At 36.5% G+C, this 15,675-nt stretch overlaps 1 protein-coding gene across 1 annotated transcript in view; it reads right to left on the bottom strand.

Annotated features, from left to right (window-relative positions):
* LOC122152896 (insulin-degrading enzyme-like) overlaps nucleotides 1-15,675 on the bottom strand; it is a 63,309-nt gene that overhangs the window by 45,507 nt on the left and 2,127 nt on the right. Inside the window, exons 3-7 of the mRNA XM_042788004.1 lie at nucleotides 13,626-13,738; nucleotides 13,038-13,200; nucleotides 12,340-12,432; nucleotides 11,699-11,790; nucleotides 10,005-10,085 (exon numbers count right to left, since the gene is read on the bottom strand). Of these exons, the coding sequence (XP_042643938.1) occupies nucleotides 10,005-10,085; nucleotides 11,699-11,790; nucleotides 12,340-12,432; nucleotides 13,038-13,200; nucleotides 13,626-13,738 (542 nt within the window). The remainder of the gene's footprint in view (nucleotides 1-10,004; nucleotides 10,086-11,698; nucleotides 11,791-12,339; nucleotides 12,433-13,037; nucleotides 13,201-13,625; nucleotides 13,739-15,675) is intronic.

Below are 15,675 nucleotides of genomic sequence, written 5' to 3'. Positions count from 1 at the left end.
TACTGCATCCAGCTCTGGAGTCCTCAGTACAGGAAAGATATGGACCTGTAGGAGCAGGTCCAGAGGAGGGCCACAAAAATTTTCAGAGTTGCGGTGGTTCAGCCTAGAGAAGAGAAGGCTCCAGGGAGACTTTCAATACTTAAAGAGGGTTTATAAGAAAGATGAGGACAGACATTTTAGTAGGGTCTCCAGTGATAGGACAAGGGGTAATGGTTTTAAATTAGAAGAGGGTAGATTCAGACTAGATATAATGAAGAAATTTTTTTGTGAGGAAGGTGGTGAAATACTGGAACAGGTTGCCCATAGAGGCCCTATCCCTGGAAACATTCAAGGCCAGGTTATATGAGGGTCTGAGCAACCTGATCTGGTTGTATATGCCCCTGCTCATTGCAAGAGGGATGGACTAGATGACCTTTAAATGTCTCTCCCAACCCAAACCATTCTGTGATTCTATGAAATATCAAGTTGCTGATTCTCAGAACTGCTAGCATGCAAACACAAGGTCTACACAACAAAGGCATGGACAGGTTTCAACTCAAATTGATCAACATCAATTTGTCTTCACCTTTAAATTTTTGAACTACTTTTTCCTTTGCAGTTTGCAACTTCATTCACCGACTATATTGCAAGCCTGGCAAGGTTTTGAACACCCTGTCTTGCAATATTCTTGTATCAGGGTTAGGTTGTTATGAATGTAACAACTAACAAACTTGGAGCAGCTCTGCTGGAAAAGATCTGGAAGACATGGTGTGGAGCAAGCTGAGCATGAGTCACCTGTGTGTCATGGCAGCAAAGAAGGCCAACAGCATCCTGGTCTATACTAACACAAGCACAGTTTAAGGGAAGTGATTATCCTGCCTTATGCAGCACTTGTTAGAACACATCTAGAGTACCACTGCACCCAGTTTTGGACACCCAGTAAAAGAAAGGTTGATAAACTGAAGGAAGTCAAACAGAAGGCCACCAAGGGGGTCTCCATCTCCTTCAAATCGGCCTTCCTGGTGATCTCCGGGTAGGGCAGTAGTCAACCTTATTGGCTCTGATCAGCCTCATATGGGACCCTCATCCATGTGATGGAATGCCATTCTCCCCCATGGGCACAGGGGTTCCATTTAAGCTCAGCCCTCAGCCTTTGGTCCTTACCTAGAAGTGCTAGTCTCCAGCCACATCTGCCCATACACCCTACCAATGTTGACTTGCGGACTGATTTCCTGGCTTGATCTTGGACCTGCTTCATCTTCATAGATTTGTGAGATGTCCTGGACTTGGGGCTACCCTTCCTTCACACACCTTCCCAGAACCTGGCCTGCTTCCTTCCTGGGGTCATGAGATGGCTGGTGAGGGCTCTGCCCTGATCCTGGACTCCCCGGGCCCAGGGAGATACTGGCCCTTAGGAGACAGCTGTCCCTCACTGTGCTCTGGCACCTGGCTTGTCTTCATTACATTTTGAGGTGGCTAATTCTCTGCACTCACAACTTAAAAGCCTAAATATCGGTGTCTGGGAACAAGGCATGTAACCTTGTCACATGGTGACAAACAATTGTGAGGTTCACAGTCCTCCTAAATATTATAGAGGGGGTTCAAGATGATAATGCTGCCATGTCTTGCTTGAACTGAGGCAGAATAGTAAGGTGAGACATTGATATTTACAATCATTTGAGTAATCTGTAGACAAGGTCCCAATGGACATCTTGGATTGTATACTCTATTTGAAGATCCATTTAGTCTTCTGCAGTAAGTAAACTCACTGTAATGCAGAAAAAACAGTCTTGCTACATTCACTCTTTTCAAGGTTAGGCATGTTGTTGCATTTATAAATTATATAAAAAGAGACTCAGATTAAACAAACAGAATGTGTCTTTAAATGTGCTAGCCCAATTATCTAAGAGGATCATAATAAATCAGATCAAAACCGTGTTTCTTACAGTTGAAAAAGATTATATTTTAGCTAAGTGCAAACACTGTTACAGATATTTAATATAAACTAGACAAGCAATTTCTGTAATTTGATATTTAACAGTAAGTAAGGAATGCTGACAAGCTACATTTTCTTCTCTGCACTTACATCAACAATTTTAGTGCAGTTTCTACTGAAATTGTACCAACATAATCCTAGAGTAGCTATTAGAGCAGAGAAAAATCTTGTGTTTTACAAAAAACCCTAGTTATAATTACATAAAATATGAATAAAACAGAGATGAGGTTATTTATGAAACAAAGCAAACTATTTTGATAAACTTTTAAAATATCTTTTAAATATTTAAAAATACTTTTTGCTGACTTTTGTATTTAAATAATGAAATTGAATTAAGTCAGAAGCTTGTCTTATCCTGCTTTGGATTCTAGAGGACACAATTGATTTACTGTAGCTGATTAGACAAGGGCAAAAAAGTAAAAACCACTAATCAATTTGTTAGAACTTCACCTGCAGGTGTTCAAAGCTCGATGATGGTTGTCTGCTTATTTTTCATTTGGTGTATATTGCTGTAAGCTGTGGAATTCAGTGTGTCGGCTGAATGTGCTCCTACTCCATTGATGTCGATATACATTGACTTCAGTAGGCAGGGTACCAGTACCTTATATTCCTACTATGTGGAATAACGACCGCTGTTACATAAAACTCATTTGCAAATCCTGCTGCTGGTTTCAGTGTGATCCACTGACCAAAGGTTTCATGAAAAAGTGTGCATGTACTCACTCATCCTTAAAAGATTGTGTAGGCCTGCCAGGGGCTATCTAAACTGTATAAACATGATACAATCTGCTAAATACTCATTGAATGTCTAGTGGGACAATGTGTTAGATATGTCAGGAAGCACCAGATTAATTTCAAAGGCTATAAACTAACCAACTTGCTATAATTTCTGGACCACCCCCCACACCCCTCCCCCCCCCAATTCACTTTCTGAGAGAATCTACTTGTTAATGTATGTATGCTTATTCACAGACCTGACTAGCTGGTCTTCGCAGGCAAGGATATGTGAGCTCTTATGTAGTTGGGAGAGGTTTGGGATGGATTCTGAGAGACAGAAACTGTGTGGCAAGTAGATCTTTGTACCCAGTTATGACTGCTGTGCTGTGTAACACTTAGAAGAGAATTTTAATTGTGAAATACACTCTATTTAAAGAAAAGTAATGATGTGTAAAGTATCCCAGGGGACTGATCTACAGAAATCTAAAGCAGTTTCTGATAAGAATAAATTTCATTTTAGAAACCTTCTAAAGAATTACTGTGTCTCTCCATAAAAGCTTCAAAGTAAATAATGAAGAAATTAACATCTTTTGCCTTGGGAACTCCAATATTGTCTCTTTCTAAATTCTCCTGCTATGAAGTTTGCAGTGACATGGTGCCCCTCCAGGTACTCTTATGGATAGGTACCAAAAAATATTGCCAGGCAGGACAGTTCCACTATGAAAACACATGAATTTTAATTAGATGTTTCTGAAATCAGGGCAACAATAATACTTCGGCTCTTTCCTTGACTTCTAGATAGGTAGCAAACCCAAAATTTTAAAATATGGGACAACTTATACCCCACTCAGAAAAAAACCTCTGAAGTATGGAAATGTGAAAACAAGGAAAAGGTTTACATAGGCTTTAATACTAAAATTACCCTTGGCACCAGACAAAGATTAAAAGTAGAGTAATTTAATTCCACAAAACAAGGTGAGTACTTCTTGTTTGTTAGGTCTAGGGAGAAATTAGAGGAAGAATTACATCTGTTGGTACACTGACTTTGAAAAACACCTCTCTTCATCATTCATCTACAAAGATGCCAAGTCACTTAACCAGCCATGGTGCTTTGGATACCAATTTATACAAACTCTTCATCTTAAAAGTTTTTTCTTAATGGAAGAACACCTAAAAACTGTGTAATCTTATAAACTCCCCCTTCTGTTTCGTGACTGCCTTCTTGGGGATTTTCAAGTTAATCAAGATGTTGACCTTTATCTTCTGCTGCTGCTTACATTTTAAAAAGATTCCTGTCCTTCACCATAGTAGGTGGAATAAATCATCAACCTGTTCTGAAAAAACAATGTCTCAAGGCAAAGCATCAACTTCTAGATCATGGATTAACAAGTCCTGTCTTAAAAGATTTTTTTTGTTTGTTTGCAGGATTTTACTTAGGCTTATCAGTTTTGCTCACAATGTAATCCTACCAACAGTTGTGTCAGGACAACCTAGAGTAGTAGTATATTGCATTATGAGAGAAGGAAAGTGCATTGTGAGAGAGGCAGAAATACCTTAAACTGCAATTTGTCCTCAGAGTGTTTTTTTTTTAATACACTGAAAACTGCTCACACAAATATATGCACAGTGAAGGCCATGGTTTATTTAAGCATATAAAGTATCTTAGAATGTGCATTACATTACCTTCTCCTCCTTGGAGTAAATGAGGCAGTGACCATATATGCTGAAAAAGGTGGATTTCCTACTGCAGGCTTGGAGGGCTAGGATGACGTCACCAAAGCCTGTCACTTCAGGAATTGTACGCTTTCTTAACAACAGTAAACTGAGGTATTGCCACATCATCCCCCTTCCCTGACTACTCATGCATAGACTTGTGTAGCTGAGTTGTGCTGGCCTAACTAGCTGTCTAGTTGTGGTGTTTAACCAGACAGAGAACACATCTGGTTTAAAAAAACATAACAAGACTTACATAAAGAAATTATGTATATTTAAAAATAATAGCAAGACTATTTTTTGAGCTGGGCCATCTCCCTTTTCTACTTTGCAGAACAGCTGCATAAACATTTCTGGCTACAGAAGTGAGGGAATGGCACGCTGCAGATGGAGGAGGGGAATACACGGTAGTCAAACGATGGTAGAGGGAACAGTACTGACTTAAGATATTGTATCCAAAGTCTTCACATCACGAATCTATAGTCCAAGAGAAAATAACAGAAAGCTCAGTGTGCTTTTACTTATGTAGACCAACATATGTCTGTCATGCTTTCTTGCAGTTGGAAAATTAACTTGCTTAACATTGCTGAGCCCTTTTAAGGTGGCTTCTGAACTGTGAATCATAAACATTCACACCTTTCTCCAATCCAGGTAAGAAGCAAGATGCAAATCCTGTGACTTTCAAGGAGAGACATTTAGCTGAGACATTATTATTCCTCGAGCTTGAGAGTAATCACTAGCTCTTCAGTCAGCAACTGAAGGAGAATTTGAAACAAATTTTAGCAGCAGATTTCACTTTTTTTTTTTTTTTTAACTAGTCAGGAGCATAATATTACAGATTAGCAATTCTTGCTCCATAGAACTAGAGGTAAGAAAATGAACACAGTCAGTCAGTCTTTAATGTCAAATGATGTATAGGATAAGACCAGCACGTGTCACATTAGGAATGGGGGCCCAGTGTTTGTAATGACTTTGCATAAACTCTGTACTTATTTTTTAAACTGGCCTCAGTACTCAGGAATTTACCCATGGGACTTCTCCCTTACCTAGCTGGTACAGTGCATCATTTAGATTCCACATTTAAATTACAGTATGTGTGTTCCAGTACTTGAGCAGCATATCTGTGACCACTTATTAGGTTGCAGCCTATGACTAATTAATGATAACAGCAGTAAATTTATCAGGAATTTAAATAGTTTTAGGAAATTAGAGATCTGAATGCTTGTCCTTAGCTTTGGATTATGAGTGGCTCCTCCATTACATGCTTGTTTTTTGTATTTGGGCATTAGCAAGAATCAGTAGCTTTTTTTAAGAATGAAAGAAACCACAACTTGAATTCCCTCAGAACACTGGTAATCTTTCCTTATGTCTGCTGAGTTTTAATGCATTATTTTAAAATTAAATAGAACTTGCTGGCTTATTTTACATCTCTAAAAAGTTCTGTGGCAGATTCCAGCTTGCACACAGCTGAAAAACAAATTGTGTATATGCACATACACATCTGTCTGCTTGTTTATATATGTATACACATATATATGTATGTATATGTATTTTTATATATATATATATATAGTTGGAAAGACTGACAAATATGGTTCCTTCTGTTAATCCTACCATCTTTTATTTTGGTAATTATTTAAAGTAATGTGTACAGGGACAGAAAAGCAATGGCAGGTACTAGGATTTAGGAATGCATATCCGTACCATAGTTTATGATTGGGAAAACCCTGTCAGGTTATTCTAAGAAAATCTCTAGGCACCTTAAACAGAAAATGTGTAGTTTTAAATAGCACAGCATAGATCTGAAAAAGGTCTGAAGACAGCACAAGTCAGATCATGGCGTTGTCATAGCAACAGACATTGAAATTCAAAATATGAAGTACAAAATGGGGGTGGGAGAAAAAGAAGGGTAGAGAAAAGAAAAATAGCAAGTAATAATGAAAATCTGTAAAAAGAATATGAAAATTAGTCTTCTATAACCAAATATAGAATAACTTAACTATTCTTACTCTGCAAATTATTATTTGCATTTTTTAATCTTTTCCATACATCAATTTGAAAATGTGTTATAAACAATCTATGCCTTCTAACATCCCTCAAGGAAAGTATTGACGTTGTCATTTATAGATAGACATACTGAAGCAGAAAACGCTTTGCATAAGTAAAATGTCTATGGCAGGGTTGAAAAAAGAGTTCATCTGTTTGCTCAGCTTTATACTCACATGCTCTTTGTTTCATTGCTTTAACATGCCTGAGTCTTATGATGCTATTATCTAGATACGTAAGACAAGAACCAGAGTAATTTTCATAATAGTGGTAGTAACACTATTCTGATTCTGACACAAAAGCTCCAGTGTTTTAATACACAGTTTGTGTAACTATTTAAACTTTTTGCTGTATTTCTTTACAATAATAGTGATAGTAAATAGGGAAAGAATGAGTAAAATGGTAATCTGCTTTTTTTTTTTCCAAAGATGTACACTAGTTTAAAAAAGATACTCATTTATGCCTAACTCATCAAGGAACTGCAGCAAATCTAGCTCAACAGGAAGGAATTGATCAGCCCTTGTTGGGGATCGGGGAACCATATTGGTGGTCAAAAGCCTGAGATTACTGGGGAATTTTTTCTCAATTTATTACTTGTATCCCTCACAGATATCTCTTTGCAACTTTTTATTCTGACTATATCTCTATAATAACTTCTCTGTATTACTGACTTGTTGTTGTGGTTTGATCCTGGTCAGCAGCTAAACGCCCCACAGCCGCTCACCCACCCTCCCCCCACTTGGGAATGGGGAGGGAATCGGAGGGGCAAAGGGAGACTCACGGGTTGAGATAAAAACAGTTTAAAAACAGTGACAGAACAATACACTGACAGCAGTATCAGGAGGTAATGTAGAATACAGCTGCTCACCACCCACCGACCAACACCCACCTGCTCCCGGCTGGCGATGCTCAACACCAAGGCCCCACAACCACACTCCCAGAAGTGAGAGCCCCTCCCAGCCCTCTCCTGCCTTTATATAGTGAGCACAATGTCACATGACATGGACTATCGGCCAATCGGGGCCCAGCCCTCCAGCTGTGCTCCCCCCACCCCCGCACACCGGTGAGGGCACTGGGACCTGGGGAGCCCCTGGGGTCTCAGGGGGCTGCAGCTCCTCCCGCTGCCAGACCAACGGGAACTCTAGGCCAGCCCCAACCAGGACAGTTGTACATAATATAATTCTTTATTATATCCAGGAGATTTTTTTTTAGGTTGGATTTTGCAGTGACTCACATTTTACTTTAGCATTTTGAAGGAGTGATAACGAAGAACTTCCCTCTCTCTTTCCTACATTTATATTTCCTCTCCAGGCATGTAATTTAATTTAAAGTTGTTATCATTCTCAAAGTAATTTAATGCTACAGTATCTGTCCTCTAAGAATAACTTTATGGTTTTTCAACATGAGTATCAGCAGTATAAAGCAGGTAAGTTGCATGTCACATCCAGGAATTTTAGGCAGTGAAACATGCACAAAATAATTAGACAAAGGTACAAAAGAAGCATTTAGAAATATGAAAATGTGCTTACTGAATTATAGACTGGCAGTGTACCAAAAGAGTTGCAACAAACAGTAGAACAAAAAGAAAAGGATTCTTGAAACCTAGACGTTAATCAAATAGAACAAGAGTTTTACTATTCAAGGAGCAAATCCTCTGATATTTCTAGGGTCACAATGATGGGCAATGTATTATGATAGAAAGATTGAAAATTCTCTGGTATTTGGGAAGCCAGAAGAAAATAAATCATGAACTTACAGAAGATGAGATGTGAAAAGACAGACCCAGGATACTAAACTGAATTTTTCACATACTTTTACTAGACTGCTGCTATTGTTTCAGCCAGCCGAGCTATTAACTGATCTGCCTGGTAGCTGTTGAGGTGCTGCACCACAGAACTCGGCACGTGTCCAGGTGCTTGCTGAATTTCTTGGGAGGCAATTTCACAATAAGGTCTGAAACAACACTTCAGTGCCACCATTGTCCAAAACAGCTGGTTTAAAGTACTGATGCTAATCATCTTTGGTTTAGCATATAGATTTAATGTGCAGGATTTAACATATAGGAGGAAAGGGGATAGGCTGGAAGAAAGTATGTCCAGGGATTGACAGAATGTGCTGAAGCAAAAGCATGTTCAATTTCCTGATTCTTTTTGTCTCCTTTGAGTACTTTTAGGACTCAGCCTCTCCACTTCTGGAGTTAAACAGTGTTGCCTGGGCCAGGCCAGGTAGGAATGGGACAGAGGAAAACACATATGGTGCTGAGCAGAGGAATGTGTGCAGAACCGGAAGACTGGTGTAGGGAAGAGAGGAAAGGATTAGCATCTGCATCCTGGTAGAAACAAGTTGTAAATTTGGCTTTTAATTAGAAGTGCTAATAGGTTTAAAGCTTTTCATATTCAATTAATAAGTGCACTTTCCAACTAAAATTTACAATTTGATTTTCAAAATAGTTTGTATATGCCTACACTATACTGCAGTGACTACGGTATAGGGCTACCTTCTTTTCACCTTTATTTAACAAATATCTAAAAGCTTTGGAAAAAATTACCCCAAAAATTAACAATGAATTATTTCTTCCTCAAAAGTCAAGCAGGTTCTTCAGTAAAGTTTAAAAAAATTCTAGTCAGAAAACTAATGAGGAGAGATTTTTCTACTTTCATACTACTGTCTACCAGTTTTCATCAGGTTCAAGGGTTGCAAGGCCAGCTAAATTACCAAACTGGAGATATACTCATAAAAGCTCTTCTTTAGGCATGTGTGCAGCTTGACTGACAAGACATATGCCCAATAAAATAGGTTATATTTGAACATAGCTGAACAAGGACTGAATCAGGCCATTTGCACCTGCATTTGTCATAAAACCTTGTAATTGATGATTTCTTATACTGAATTCAGTTTTGCATCTAAATTGATTTTTATCCCAAATATAACATTGTTGAAATTATCCAAATGTAAAGTTGGATGTAATACCTTCGTTTAGTGCAAAATGAGGGGACTGAATTTTGCAAGAAGTATAAAGACTAAGTATAATCTATGCAATGATTTTTTCAGTATTGATACATAGAATCAAACATTTCTAATTTGCTATCCTACTATGAACATTTCTGCTTACTTCAGTATTTCAACAGTTAACTATGGAAGCATTTAGAAACATAGTGCTTGTGTTTATGATAAAGTATTATTTCTCTAATATTTCCCTACAGAACATTTACCTATCAGGTAGACACAGAATGACAAGGTACATATGTTTTAAGTTTAACACTGAAACAGATCAAATAGTAACTCCAGTTACTGTAAAATCAGTTGTACCAAATACAGAAGTATAAAATGGTAGAGAGTGAAGGAAATGTGTCTTACTGACTACCAAAGATAAGATCTATGCAGAGTAGTATTAGCTTCCTAAACTCAAGAAGTTCAAAGGACTTCTGCAAATACCTGTATTTATTAAAAGTATAAAAAACCATACTGCTAAATGATTACTATATTGTAAAAAAATTTAAAAAAAACAACCAACCAACCAAACAAACAAACAAAACCACACACACACACTTACATGCAACATTCCTCCAAGCTTTGATGTATAACCTCGTGGTCGTTTTTTATCTTTAAATCTGAATGCCACAGCATTTAGATCCTAAGAAGCAAGGTAGGAAGGGTTGAAAAGCATGTATTAGAGATGATTTTAAGAATAATTATTGACTACTTAGTTTCTTTTTATAACATAAGAAAAGGAAGGAGTTTCATTGTAGTCATTTTATAGTAGTTAGACAGGTCCCTAACAAAAGTTATCAGTAATATTCAAGTTGCGCAAAACTGAAGCAATTTCAGAGTTCACAATATGAAGTGTTACACAAGTCTTCCAAGTCCTGTTTGTAGCAAGAGATTTGTCCCATAGCTCATATATTTAAATTTGCTGATAATTTGAAAACATACCAACTTTGATACAACCAATGCATAGTGTTCCAGTGCAATGTTCGTTGTATGTTAATGAATTCAAGCCTCTCCCTCTTCCTTTTTTTGTTCCTTATGTTCAGCCAGACAAAAGGTAGGTTTAGAGACATAAAAAGTCTGCTTCTTTGTGCTGTCTTAGCTACAGAGATAGAACATATCATTCTTAGAATACAATGGCAAGGGTGAATTAAAGAGATCTAAGACTGTAAAGACAATGGAAGGGACAGTCCATCCTTCTGTGAAACCAGGCAGAGGGTCTGGTTAATTCAACAGTTCAGCTGAAAATAAAATCAAAAGAGTTTTTCTTTTCCAGCTAATTTGCCAGCTCTTCTGACTCACCTCACAGCCTCAGGAGTGCTGGGTCTGATACAAAAAGAGCAAGGGAAAGACAGAGGGATGAGATAGGAGGATGGAACTACCTCTTTCAAATCTTGTATCTGCTTACAATACCAGTGAAACACTTTCATTGGCTTTTAGCAGTGGGTAAAAAGACCAGTTCTACAGATATACTGTGTCAAAATGCAAGAAACAAAGTTAATGCACCTGCAGAATTTCTACTCTTAGACATAAGAGACTCAACAGTTCTCAACAAATAAGCTAAGATGGAACAAGAAATCTTTACCCAAATATTTGTAGTAAGCCAATGAGACTATATATATAAATAAAACTGGTTTTATTTCACACTGTCACTGAGAAGTGCAGTACTGTTTAATTCTAACAGTATTCTTTACATTTTTGCTCTGTGCATGCAGAACCATACAGACTTAAGAAGCATGAACAGCTAAGCAAAGACTCAAGTGTACAGTCAAAGTGTTCCGTGAACTTTTATTTCACCTCTCAAAAAAGTGAGAGAACAAGCAGCAGATGTCCTACTGCCTTCACAATCTCAACTATAGAATTTGACACATGGAAGAAGACAGGGGTAGAATAACAGCCATTTTAATTTACAATTCAGTGTTACCCCTCACAGCAAATACTTCCCCTCTCCACCTTCAGTGAAGACTAAGGAAGGTTATGCAATATTCTTGTGGACAGAGTAATATACTTCTTCCTCCACCTCCATTATGCTATCATAAAATGTCAACTCACAGTTCTATAAGAGCATTTCACATCTATATGAAGACTTATTCTGAATATACTTGTCATTTGTGTCATACTGCACCTTTAAAATTAACAAAGTTAATTACCGTGCGATTATTAAAGGCTATTTACACAGCCAAGGAATTTCTTTCTACTTATAATCTAAAAATTTGTAAAAAAATAACCACCACATATTTCAAGTACCAATCACTGTACCTTGCACGCTTGGAAAACCCATTCTTGAGGTCCTTCTGTACGTAGTTTCTGAATATACTGAAACATATGCAAAATAATATCTTCAACATGCACTGGAAAGAAAATGTACCTGTTTAATAATTCACTCGATTCTGCACAAAGAAAAAATTCTGATGAACACAAACACGTAGGGTTTTCTTTTCAATTACACCCTGATACATCAAGATATTTAACTACACATGCAATCCTACTGGCAAAGTTAAATGTGTTTCTCTCAAACATGAATAAGATAAGTGTTTAGGTCCCCAGCTAATTCTGAGAACTGAAGTGAACGTGTGTTGTGTTAAGATATTGATTTATAATACAATTTAACCCCAGTCTAAATAGCATGAATGAGTAGCACACAAGGGTATTAACAGCTTTTCCTTTAAAGATATTTACTTTAAATATTTAATGAAATATTTTTATATAATCTCAAATAAGCTGGTTTCTTATATTAGATGAAGTGTGTTAGCACACTGAGAGGATCTAAACACAGAAGAATAACCAGTTAATTAAAATAAATTGGCTTTCAAGCTGTAAACACATTAGTCTCTTTGGATACAAACACAAACCCATCACATCAGGAATAACACGGAATGCAGACACAGTGCTTAACTTACAAAGTCCTTCCTCTGTCAAGTCCACATTAATGATGAAAAACATGAAACCTCTAGCACCTTCCTCCTGTCCTCCAACAAGAGTATTTACCCATCCTATGAAATCAACAAGAAAATATATACATAAACAAATCTGTTACAATTTATGTTACTTTTTATATGCTTCAGCAACTTCTTTTTTTTCTCTTTTTTAACATTTTGATCACTTAACATGTTTTCCTTCTCTTCCTTAATGCCTACAGCAACAGTGCAAGTTAAACATAACACAAGTCAGACACATCTGGTTTTGTGCTCAGATATATCAAAGTCAAAGCCATTTGGTTACTGGGTAATTTATTTCTGTTGGGAACACAGTAACATAAAGAAAAATTGCAAAAAATACACTCTTATAGTACACTCATAGGAGTCTAAGTCAGTGACTGAATACAGACAGGATCATTATGTCAAAGTTCATGTAACTCTCTAAATAAGGGTAAATAAAAGGGGAGTTCAAGAAATAATATCTTCAGTAGTCAGATTGCTTGTTATTTATTTATTTTAACCCACTACAGAAACAAAAATTAAGCACAAAATGACTTACAACTCAAATTACTCAAACAGTTGGGGACTTTAACAGAGGTCAATTTTAAGTGAAACATAGCTAAGCTTTAAAGAATTGTGTAATAAATTACCTTTTAATTCTTTATCTTCAAAAGTCTTACCTTTGGCTTTAAGCTCTGATAAAAGACTCCCTGGGCCCTCATGCTCAATCAGATGACCAAGGTAATGGCCAGGGTTTGATTTATAGTACTTCTGAAGGTCTGGTATAGGAAATGTGACGTAAAGATTTCTAATGTCCTTAATGGGTACCACTTTGTAAAGTTGCTGAGAGGGGGAAAATGAGTAAGGAGATCCATAAAGAAAAGGAAACTCATTATTTTATTAATTTCAGGAGCACATATCATGTTCCCTTCACACACACATACTTTATTACAAACGTATCAACAAAATCTCAGAAGTAAAGGTACGTAAAACTGAGGGCAACACTTCAGCTATTCATGATGCAAACAGGAAGAGAATCAATTATCTCTCAGTTGCTTACAGCTGCAACCAAATGTACAACCTTTATAATAAACTATACAAAACTATACTATACTCAGCATGGAAAGGTGGGTGGAAAATTAAGAAAGAAATACAAACTTAACAGGAACACTGATACAATGTAGTGAAGTGCACAACGTACTACTGAAACATTAAAAAAAAAAAAAAATCATTTAAGGTATACACTCCTGATGTACCTCTATACGTACCCGGAGATGTTCTTCTTGGAAAAGTTGTTCAGGAAACTCTGGTATAGGGACATTTTTATTCTCTACTTCTGAAAATAACTTTACCACTAAGCAAGTTAGCTCATCCAAGGATTCTAGTATAAAGAAACATTAGAAAAAGCATAATCATTATCTGAAGATTCTGGCAAAACTGGATTTTGTATATTCTTTAGGGGATACATCAATTATACAGAAAAGTAGTTTCAGTGGTATGATAATTATTAATTTCAGAAAGGAAATCTATATTAATACTTGAGTTTTGAACTATAATGTGTTATACGCACCATGCTTATTAAAGAAAAGCTTCAACCATGATTAAAATAAAACCCATAACCAAAAAAAAAAAATCTTTAAATTTTACTGATGAGTCTAAGATGGAACTGAAGAAAAGACACATTAGATACTGAGAATTTACAAAAACAAACATTCCACAAAAAGCTTAAGGGACATGGAAATAAAGCTGAAAATTTTCCTGAGTGGAAGCATCTTTGCCAAAATTTTATTTTATTCAGCATCAGCTCACCTCCAGTACTTCACGTGCACTGTGAGCCAAGGTCATCTGTCCTCAGTGCCCCAAAATTTCACACATATCTGTGAGCTATTTAAGCACTTCTACTTGTACATCCATTCTGTTTCAGTCTGTGACTCTAGTACTCTCCAAAAATGAGAGGAAGACCATTTGCAGAAAGAGTTTCACGTTGTGCATAAATTCACCTAAATTGACCTATACCATTTCTATTGAAATACTGCCTTCAAATTAGGTATCTGCTTAAAGAAATACATATTGCAACACTTCTCAAAGTGAGAATAAGGTAAGAAAGACTCATCCATCAATTTTTTAGCATATGCCTTTCAAGGGTGGGCGTTGAAGGAAAAACTAGGCATTTCTTGCATGTCTCAAAGTACAACTATAATCCTCAAAAGATTTCAAAAAGTGGTCACCTTGTTAGTCAAAACAATCCCAGTTAGATTTAGAAAGCAGAATCTTTCCTTCCCAACATATGTGGGCTCCTACACTACACTGAGAGAACCATGCAGGGAAAAAAAAAAAAAAAATGCAAACCAAGATGGGTCACTGTATAATAAAATTTTGTGAACCGCGTGTAATTGTATTAGACACCACTATTTTTATCCACATCAGCAAAATACACATTCATTTAAGCTTTACAGCTACAGTGAGAGTTTTCTTTAGGACAGATTTCCAGCTGCCAGGGTGACTCTGAAATAATTTCCATTTAAAAGCCTATAAGTGAACAACTGTATTAAAGCTCTGCTTTTGATTAGATAAAAAAATTATTTGAATTTCATTATTTAATTCCAGCAAACTTCTGAATATTTATTACTGTTTACTAGAGAAATTATATTCTGATTCCCCCACCACTTTGTACTGACATACATTTTTATTTGTTTTACACTACATATATGAAGTGGTAGGAAAAATCAGAGAATTACTACGCTGCACATAGTTTTAGACATCCATTTATTTCAGAATGCACATGAGTAGAGAGATCATGTTGAATTTCACACTGCAGGTCCCACATATTTCTAACTATTTATGTATTAATTAGCCATACTGTTACATTGAGAGCAAGGTATTTCAGCAAAGCATTTATAGAATAATGCTAACAAGATTTGGTTTCTGCAGCTTGCTTTCTATGGGTGGAGCTCCATGAAAATAAAAATAAAAAAAAAAAAAAAAAGGAGGAAGAACATGGAACTTGGAAATGTTCAAATTTGATGCTAGAGGCAAGCCCTCAAATACCCAAATTGGTCATTAATGTAAATGTAAAACCTTCCAGAAAGCAATTGCATAATTCTCCTGCTTAAACAAATAACAAAGTGAGAAAAGATATGTCTTTGTTGTATACATGCAGACTATCAAAAAGCCTGGGAGTTACCTTTCAAATTTTTATTTATTTATTTTGTAAGATTGAAAGGAAAAATCCCAAAGATCTATGTTTCAAAGGCTCCTAATTTTTCTCAATACCGAACTGTTTACAAGGGCAACTCACACTGAAAGAATTTAACTGTG

This window comes from Tyto alba, unplaced genomic scaffold (genome assembly GCF_018691265.1).
Source record: "Tyto alba isolate M040663 unplaced genomic scaffold, T.alba_DEE_v4.0 Super-Scaffold_13, whole genome shotgun sequence".
Lineage (NCBI taxonomy): Eukaryota > Metazoa > Chordata > Aves > Strigiformes > Tytonidae > Tyto > Tyto alba.
Note: the sequence above shows the minus strand (reverse complement) of the source record. Positions and strands in the feature narration are given on the sequence as shown.